Below are 10091 nucleotides of genomic sequence, written 5' to 3'. Positions count from 1 at the left end.
TCTAGTGATGATTTCAGCATATTGACACCTGATTTGTATGTTCCAGCATTATGATCTGTTGAGCATATTCATGAGTAGCATATATGTTTGCTTGATTATTCCATATATGCTTCAGATGAGTTGATATTGATTGTGGTAATATTGATGATTTATTCCATATTCTCTATGTTGAGTTCATGTTCATGTTGTTATTGATCTTGAGATTTCATCTCGAGCCATGATTATATTCTGTCTCATGTGCATAGTACTCTCTACTCCACTCACTGAGTATTCATATACTCACTCCCCAGTTTGGTGTTTTTGATTGCAGGGCAGGTATTGTATAGAGAGGAGCAGGGTTAAAGATTGTCTGCTTACTGTGCCGCTCCATAGTATAGTATAGTATAATGTAGATAGAGGTTTATACCCTTTTGGTGTATTATAAACCTTCTGTTGTATATAGTGTATAGTTACAGTCGTAGATCCTGTTGTGGATATGGGTTTGACCATAGATGGAATGGGAACCAGATTTTTATACATATGAGTTATATGCCTGAGATAATGTATTGATATATATTGTCCAGGTTCATTATGTGACGGATTATGTGATTGCTGCTCTGACAGGTAGTGTGTTGTATGTATTGAGATAATCCTGACAGGTCACTATAGGAAAAGTGATCATTTTGTGCATGCATCATGCCAAATTTTTCAAGATTCATTGATGATTGATAGGTAGTAGGGTTCTACGCGGTGGCTGGTGGCCTTATGCCTACCCGCACCCTAGGACCGTCGCGGCGGCCCGCCGGGAACGGGGCGGGGGTCGTGACACTATCAGACAGAGATGAAGCAGAACCAACAAACTTTGCAGTCTCAGCTTGAGCATATTTCATCTATGTTGCGGCGATTTCTCCCTCCTCAGGTAAATAACTATATATATTTGATGACTTTACATAATTATCACTTATTTTCATGAGTTAATGATTTTCATAACTTCTAAAGTTTTTTTTAGATTTCTGATACTTCAACAGCTCGTAGAGATGATGATGGTGCTGAATCCGGTCACTGATATTTTTGAAACCGTTATCTAAGGAGTTTTATATGTATCTTTCTTATATTTTTCAAAATACATTGTAATTCTAAACTTATTATGTAAATTTCATCATATATGACAATATGAATTTTTTCAATGATTTGAATGTTTGTTTTGATGTAAATGTAATGCAGGTTCATATTGCTATAATATGTTTCTTCGTATTTGTTTTTCTAATTTTTTTTCTTTAAAAAATCCACTCCCGACGCTTTAAAGTATCATTAAAAAACTCCTCTAGCACGGGCTGGCACGCTTTCCCCAATGCAAGGAAAGCATCGATAAAAATGTTCAAGCGACGCTCTAACGCGTCGGAAAAAATTCCGCCACTATCCGCCGCACCCACGTTCTAGTTTATGCCGACGCAATAACGCGTCGGCAAAACAGCATACGCCGACGCTTAATAAAGCGTCGGTAAAGCTTAACTTTTTCCGACGCTTTCTTCTAGCGTCGGCAAAAACTTTTTCCACTCTGGTATTGCCGACGCTTTTACGACGCTTTCTAAAGCATCGGCTGGATTTTCACCGATGCTTATAAGCGTCGGTAAAGGCGAGAAAAAATGCCGAAAAAAACCTATTTTTCTGTAGTGACTATAGCACCCAAAAGACTTCATATGGTCGAAAGCTTATGTGGAAACCATTGCAAAAACAAGATGGATCTTATTGGGTTGAGAAAATTCTCCTTTGAGAGACAAAATGGTAGAATTCAGATGGCATAGAGAATAGGAGAGAGAAAGAAACAGACCCGACAAAATGCAAAACCTAAGATAGAAGTACCATCAGACTTATAGATGATGCACACAATACTATATGCTAATTACTTTCCTTGTGCTTATTGAGAGGACGTCCTATTTCCAAACCATAGAACATATTGTCCACATTCAAAGATGTATAGAATGAATGCCAAAATTGTTCTTGCTTAGCTTTTGGATAAGAAATATAATTTTTTTTAAGAACTATAATGTTCGATTTCTAGATCTCTCTCAGGAGAAAACCCTTGAGATATAGGTGGCGGTGACAATTGAACCCAAATTCAATAGTCAACAAAATAGCATAATTTTGCGGCATCATCTTAAACAAAAGTTATACTAAACTTAAACCAAGTTCACATGAGCCAAAACATGGGCTCTGTTCTATTTGACCATTGTAAACAAACTCTTGCCCACAATTAGGTTCATCACTTCTTAGCCAATGAATATGAGTGACATCATACAGATTTGACTCTTGAAATCCAAGTAATTTTTTCAAAAAAAGATACATAATAAAATCCTTGAATTTATTTTTTCTCAAATAACAAATTCTTAAGATACTTGTCAAATGTATTTATCTATTTTTCACAATTATAGTGGGCATTCTATGAGCTTGAGCCAACAAATTTCTGTGCCAATAAAAGCTCAAGAAACTCTGGCACCGTGACTGTGGTCAGATATAGCATTTAAGAAAACTCATTTACATCCAGTTGTTATGACTCGTACTCTCTAATCTGAGAAGATTGCTGTAAAGTTTGATACGTACTCTGTAACAATAAAAGCAAATAATTCCTACTTGCCTATTGAGTTATTGCTAGAGAGATTATGTCCGAGATGGCCACATCGAAGTTGACAGACGAAGTTCCAAAATTAACTAACAAATTGAGTCCACGTATGGTGTTATGGAGCAATCTAACGCTTAATGTTTAGTAGTTGCTTGAAAAAGGCAAAAGAAGTCTGCAGTATAATTTGCAAGGGCATCAATTTTTTTAATATATATATATATATATAAAATATTATAATTTGCAATATAAAGTGTTGTACAGTACTTGGTGGCTTCCACGTGAGATGCATAGGATAGGATAGTCTTATATGTCCTAAATAGTTTGTTGATGGCTGTCCATTTTTTGATAATAAATATCGAGTGCTGTATAATATTCTGCAGTACATAATGCACCATGCAAAGATTCTGATTCTATGGCCATGAAAGCCTACATGTGGATGGATGTGCGCAGCTTGTATATGTTATCTTCCCGTGGACCACATACCTCAATATACATACTATTAAAAAAAATTACTTTTTACCAAAAAGAAAAAAAAAATTATTACATGAACCATATCTAGTGGACCAATCCAAATCTCGAAGCATATGCACGATTGATATAGGCATCCTTTTCTGATATTGAAATGTTTAAATACAGTAGGGTAATGTAGCGAGTGATTATTGGACTAGTTCGCTCAATCTGATATATCTAATAATTAAATCTATTGAAAGGTTCCAAAATCTATCATGTTTCTGCCTCACATGGACTAGTCTTTATCAATTAATTATGGGGAGGCTCCAAAGGAGGCACAGCTTAAATGTTATTAGTGGCATTAATGGTATCATTGACATTTGAATAAATAGCTTTGTTATTTAGTAAAGTAAATTATTTTTTTTAGAATAGAACAAAGAGAATTAGATTGTCACTGAAGGAGATTAGCATGGAGAACTTGCAATGCATATTTAAAAAATATATAAAATTTTAAATCATAGTATATATGAATTATTAACAATAATATAGAAATATATATTTTTACTTATTTGTTTGTAGAATTTTATAATTTTTATATTTATCTACTCTTAGAAATATCATAATTAAATATTCTCTTATCTATCTATAGCTGATATTTCTAATTTTGTTCTAATTTGTTTACTCTAAGAAATATTTACTATAGTATTTTTTATTTATTTAGAGATAAGAATAATAAATAAACAAATATTTCTAATTTATTTAGAGATAGTAACAAATGAATAAAAATCAGTATTTGTTACTATTTATTTATAATCAGTATTATTTTTGTCATAATTTGTTTTGGATATAACCTTTTCTTGCGTGTTCACATTCTTTTTTTAAAGTTTTTTCTCCTTCCATTGGAAGTTGAGATTTTATTTTACTTATTTATTACGACAAATGTAATTAAGTAAAACATTTTATTTGTTTAAAACAAAAATTTTATTTTATTTTCTTATTTGTATATAGCCAGGATTATGTAAGTAACCTAGAAAAGATAAAAAGGTACCTACGGCATAAGAAATGATAGATAGAATTAGGAAGAAACATCTTCAAATATTGAAACTCATATTTTTTTATATAGTAGTGATAGATTAGCTGATCACTTTCTAAAATCACAAACTTAATGATATATGGGGGAAGGATTTTATAGATTTTTTTCCCATGCATTCTGTTCGCATGTTAGTTAAATAAATCTCTGCCATCAATAGAAATGAAAATGGCTTGCAGCCGGGCATGCAAAATAAGTAATTAGAAGCTTTCCTCTTTTTCCCCCCCTATTTTCATAAGAAACCTTTGCATGAATGAATTCCAATGAGCCGCCGGAAGTGCTCGCTCTCTCCCTTTCTCCCTCTCTCTCGCTCTCTCTCTGGTTATATGGTAAATGTCCAGGGAGAGGAGAATAATAAAGGCCAATAGGAGCTATATATCGCAGTCATGCAATAAATGATTCTTTTGTCAGTTGATGAAGTCCAAGCCATCCATCACATCGTAGAACGCATCTTGCAGCAAAGTATTTCATTTCGAAAGAGACAGATAAACTAAATTTAATGGGCAGAACGCGAGATGGAGAGTGGCCATGGAAATTGAAGCCAGCTGTCGTGAAGAAAAAGGCTGTCGATTTCGACAATTGGACCCCTCCCCTTCTCTCCCATCGTGTGGTCTTCCTTCCACCGTACCGTGTGGTCTTCCTTCGACCGTACCATCCCGAGAGAGACAGAGAGGGAGAGAGAGGGGGAGAGAGAGAGTCCATGCACTCATAAGAGCCCCTTGCCCACTCCTGCTGCTTGTTGGAGAAGGAGAGAGATTCTTGATTGATTTCATCCTCCATAATGCATAAAGTGTAAAGAAGGAAGACAGAGAGAGGGTCCATTACGGGGGCTTTCGGCTTCCGCCGTCGAATTCTAAGAGATAATCCGTGGCTTTGCGTCCGTGCGAGACGGCCCGGGGTTTTTATGGTTTTTCCTGAAACGTGGACACAATAAATATACATTGATAAAGCAGAGGTGCGGGGCGTGATACTCTCCCTTGGTGGTGGTGGTGGTGGTGGTGGTGGTGGTGGTGCGATAACAGCAGCAATAATATCACCTAAGTACCGAACCATCCGCCCAGCATGATCATCGAGGAGGCTGCGGCCGCGGCCACGGTGGAGGACCAGGAGATCATATCGTGGTTCGAAGGGGTGGCCGAGAATGCCGGGTTGGTCCAGACGCAGACGCTCCGCCGCATCATCGAGCTCAACCACGGCACCGAGTACCTCCAGAAGTGGCTCGGCGGCGACCTCCGGGTTCAAGACCTGGAACCAGGCGCGCTGGAGTCCCTCTTCATCTCCTCCGTTCCTCTCGCCTGCCACGCCGACCATGAGCCCTACATCCAGAGGATCGCCGACGGGGATACCTCTCCAATCCTCACCCAGGAGCCCGTCACCACGCTCTCCCTCAGGTGACGACCCAACAACTCTCTCTTTCCTTCTCTCTGATGTCCCATCTTCTCTTTTATATTTGTAATAGTATTTTATTCCCTCTGCTTCAAGCCAACTCTCTTTTTAATTTTTTCTGTTTTTCTTTTTTTTTTAACATGAATGAAACAGGACTTGAGGACTTCTTGTATAATGGTATAATGATATCAGCTATCTGCTCCTCTTCTTTCTTTCTTTTCTTTCTTTTTTTTTTTTTTGCTATCTGCTCCTCTTTAATCAATCAACTGCTCGCCCATATAAGTTTGGATTTGTTGTCGGTGACCTGGGTTTCACTTTCTCTTATATTAGCTATATTATTTTCTCTGTTGTTTCTCTTGTTTGTCTATCAAACCTGTCTGGTTTCACGTGGTAATAATTTAATATAAGCAACATAACATAAACATGACAAACAGTTCAGGAACCACGGATGGGAGGCCCAAGTATGTGCCCTTCACGCGCTTCAGCTCTCAGTCGACTCTTCAAATCTTTAGGTTGGGAGCTGCCTACAGATCAAAGTATGCAACTTCAGCACGAGACCATTGCCTTTCTTTCAAAAGAACAGAATATATTGATTGCATTTTTTTTTCTTCTGAACTTGTGATATCTTAGAATAGCACACTGACAAAACCCTGTTTACTATTCCCCCCGTATGAACTCCACGTATAGGGTGTTTCCAATAAGGGCTGGAGGAAGGATTTTGGAGTTCATCTACAGCAGCAAGCAGTTCAAGACCAAGGGAGGCCTCGCGGCGGGCACAGCCACCACCCACTACTTCGCAAGCGAGGAGTTCAAGACCAAGCAAAAGAGCACCAAGTGCTTCACCTGCAGTCCCTACGAGGTGATCGCGGGGGCAGACTACAAGCAGTCCACCTACTGCCACCTCCTCCTCGGCCTCGCCTTCTGCGACCAGGTCGAGTTCGCCACGTCCACCTTCGCCTACAGCATCGTCCAGGCCTTCGCGTCTTTTGAGGAGCTGTGGGAGGAGCTCTGCGGCGACCTCAGGGGAGGGACCCTCAGCCCCAGGATCACCTCGCCGGAGATGAGGAGGGCCGTGATGGACTGCCTCTCCCCCAACCCTTCTCTGGCTTCCAAGGTCGAGAAGAAGTGCAGAGAGCTGGAGGGCTCGGACTGGGGCAGCCTGATACCCAAGCTGTGGCCCAATGCCAAGTACATCTACTCCATCATGACCGGGTCGATGCAACCTTACCTGAAGAAGTTGAGGCACTATGCCGGGTACTTGCCATTGGTTTGTGCGGATTATGGATCCACCGAGAGCTGGATTGGGGTAAACTTGGAACCGTATGATCCCCCTGAGAGAGTGACTTTCACGGTAATCCCCACCTTCTCTTATTTCGAGTTCATCCCTCTCTACACGCGGAACAAGCAGGACAACAGCAATTTGGTGGTAACTGATGACTTTGTGGAGGGTGAGCCATTGCCGCTGTCCCAAGTCAAGGTTGGGCAGCAGTATGAGATTGCCCTCACCACTTTCACAGGTACCTCTCTCTCTCCCTCTCTCTCCCTCTATCTCACAGCACTGAAAAAATAGGAGTAAAAAGGACGAGGACATCCTTAATTCAAAATGTGCAACTTTTAGGCATGTAGAGTCACTTTGTAAAGTTTGAAAAGAAGCGTGACATCACTAACCTGCATTTAGTGTGCGAGATTTTGCGAAGACGAAAATGTTGTGTTTGGCTTCAAATGGGAGGAGGTGGGGTGTCATGGCCAAGGAAGAATTCCCGGTCTCACGATGTAACATGTGCAGGAAAATTTCTATCACCTCCAATCCCACCACTCATCGCTTAGTTTTTCGTCTGACAAGACTTCTCATTTCTTAATTAGTTGAGCAGGCATATCACACTATGGTTGTCCACAATCTTTTCTAATGTTATTACAAGGAGTTACGTCTTTCAATAAAACTAGATACGATCGAATGTACGAAAGACAAAAATTAACCCACGCACCGGCCCCAAACTATAAGACTTCTTCCTCTTTTGCGATTTGTCTACAGAATTTTACTACATGTGCAGTGCACTATTCTACTACAGGCACATGCACGAGATCAAATTTTCCTCCCAGATTTCAGAGGGGAGAAGGGATATGTTATTTTTTGGGCTAGAACAAGCTCGTACCTCGGCAACAATATCTTTGCGAGGCATTTCTTGTTCCATCTAGTTTGGTGATCCTCGGATGCCATGTGTTATCCCTTTTGTTTCTGTTGTAGACTCGCGCTGCTCCCCTCTCGTGACTCCTGTTCTCGACTAGATTATTTCTCCATGAAAGTGTCTCATAAATTTAATGCATGCAGTTAGCTAGTATTGACTACTGCGCATTCTTCTGTCATAATTTGACATCAGTAGAGGATCAATATAAAAACGTCGAGCTGTCGAATCCAAATTTTGTTTAGTAATTTAACATTTTGTCATATAAATTATAGAAGATATTTAAATTTTGTTTATTAAGATAATTGACCTTGATTTCATACTCTTAGGCTCCTAAATGTAGTATCTTAAACAACGTGTTTCCCACGACCATCAACTTTTATGGTTTCTGGTTCTCCTCTTCCTATGCTGCTAGCTATGCTTGTCACCCACCCTTCAAAATAGAAAAATGGCGTATTATTGAGATGGGAGAATGATAGTTTTGATGAAGCAGTTGTTTTCTTGCATTATTTGTGCTGTTTCATACCACTGGACCACCTTCCCGGGTCGTTAGTTCCTAGACACTTGGTAGCTTCTAATCCACACAATTTAGTATATATCCTTGCTCTTTACCCCTAATTGGTGACCCACCATCTATCTAGATTTTACTCTCTTCCGTCCGTCTTTGTACTGAGGTTTAATTTCCTACCTACCTTCAGTTCAGAAGCTAATGAGAGGATATCATATCCTTTTCCCCAGTAGTAAGATTCATGCTATCCTTAAACAAGGCGCGCGCTGACATCAAAGAGACCCCCCTTTCAGGCCTCTACAGGTACAGGCTCGGAGACGTGGTGGAGGTGGCGGGATTTTACAAAGGAGCCCCCAAGTTAACCTTTATTTGCAGGCGGAAGCTAATACTGACCGTGAACATCGACAAGAGCACAGAGAGGGACCTCCAGATAGCGGTGGAGAAAGGGTCCGGGCTCCTGAGCCAGACCAGAGCCGAGGTGGTCGACTTCACCAGCCATGCGGACCTTGCGGCGCATCCAGGCCACTACGTGATCTACTGGGAGATCAAGGGCGAGGCCGCGGACGGCGTCCTCGAAGCGTGCTGCCGGGAGATGGATGCGGCCTTCGCGGACCATGGCTATGTGGTCTCAAGGAAGACTGGCTCCATCGGCCCATTGGAGCTCCGGATCTTGGAGAGCGGCACGTTTAGGAAGATACTGGAGTACTACATTGGCAATGGCGCGACCATGAGCCAGTTCAAGACCCCCAGGTGCACCACCAACCAGGTGCTTCTGAAGATCCTGGACCGGTGCACGGTCAAAAGCTTCAGGAGCACTGCCTATGGGTGAGTAAGGTGGTCCTCTCTCTTCTATGTATCTCGGAGGATGTATCATTAGGAGCATAATTAGCACGCTTAGTTGCTAGAATTCTTAGCGCATATCGTGTCATGCCACTGGCCTAGCTTATTCAGAATTTCAAATGCTCAGGGCTAACCTTACCCGGCTGAGCCTAAGAGTACGTAGCAAGTCGATCGCCATGCACTCATAACACGTACGTTCTGTTTTCCTTTTCGGGTGCATCACTCAGAACACATACTTGACTTACGCTAGAGAAGCATGGGTTGCTTGTGCTCGTGATTTATGGAATGCTACAAAAGCGGTTGCATTCTGCTGTTTTTCTTAACTTTTTAAATGATGAAATTGATGTGCTTGGCTTCCATGAAGACACTTGTGATTTTAGTTGCTCGCGGTTCTACATAAATTAGTGAAGAAGAATCAATTCTAAATGAGTTAATGAAAAGAACAGAAGTTACATACAACTAGCTATGACGCTCATTCGAAGATGCAGATTTACACTCATCCAAAGGGCACTAGTTAAAACGAAGTTGGAAGTGTGGAATGGAAGAAGCGGATTGCCACAGAAGAGGCCTGCAATCTCCTAGTCTGGAACCCTTTTTCACGTACCATCAGAAGAACATGGTTTGGTTTTTTTTTTATCAGAGGAACCTCATGACTGTGCAATGTCAAGATTTTTTTTAAAGACTTACGAGTGCATTTGAAAAGATAAGTTTTGATATAAATGCGATCATGTATGCGGGACAAGTGGTCAGAACCTAGTCGTACCACCCATTTCTCCTCCTCTTTGCCTTCTCTCTCTTCATCCTATCCCCATGTATGTGGAGCTAGCATATCAGTCGAATCTGGTAGTGGTCAGACATATTTTATCCTGAACATCAAGCAACTAACGCAAACACTGAAGCGTAAAACCATCCTATTGATGCAATGATGCCACTTATAAACTCGACTGTCCATTATTAAGCTTAAAAGCACTTCTAATCAAGCATTAAACCTGAACTCCAGATATAAGAACACCGAGTCCTTTTGATATTTCACGA

The 10091-nt window shown here is 40.7% G+C and overlaps 1 protein-coding gene across 4 annotated transcripts; it reads left to right on the top strand.

The window, feature by feature from the left end:
* The first annotated feature begins 4744 nt into the window (after positions 1 to 4744).
* LOC103714611 (indole-3-acetic acid-amido synthetase GH3.10) lies at positions 4745 to 9287 on the top strand. Of its 4 annotated transcripts, none has more exons than XM_008801919.6 (4): positions 4745 to 5530; positions 5960 to 6061; positions 6213 to 7042; positions 8510 to 9287. In XM_008801919.6, exons 1-4 carry the CDS (start codon positions 5202 to 5204, stop codon positions 9043 to 9045), a joined length of 1797 nt encoding a protein of 598 aa, XP_008800141.3. In that variant the 5' UTR covers positions 4745 to 5201; the 3' UTR covers positions 9046 to 9287. The 4 variants fall into 4 exon arrangements, with proteins under 4 accessions (XP_008800141.3, XP_088560627.2, XP_088560628.2 ...); XM_088704501.2 differs by having other exon boundaries at positions 4878 to 5530; positions 5965 to 6061; XM_088704503.2 differs by having other exon boundaries at positions 4881 to 5530; positions 5679 to 6061.
* The last annotated feature ends 804 nt before the right edge of the window (positions 9288 to 10091 follow it).

This window comes from Phoenix dactylifera, chromosome 9 (genome assembly GCF_051530095.1).
Source record: "Phoenix dactylifera cultivar Ajwa chromosome 9, Ajwa_hap1_PhDact_Kaust_v1.1, whole genome shotgun sequence".
Classification (NCBI taxonomy): domain Eukaryota; kingdom Viridiplantae; phylum Streptophyta; class Magnoliopsida; order Arecales; family Arecaceae; genus Phoenix; species Phoenix dactylifera.
The sequence above is the reverse complement of the archived record's forward strand: the minus strand, read 5'-3'. Positions and strand labels throughout refer to the sequence as shown.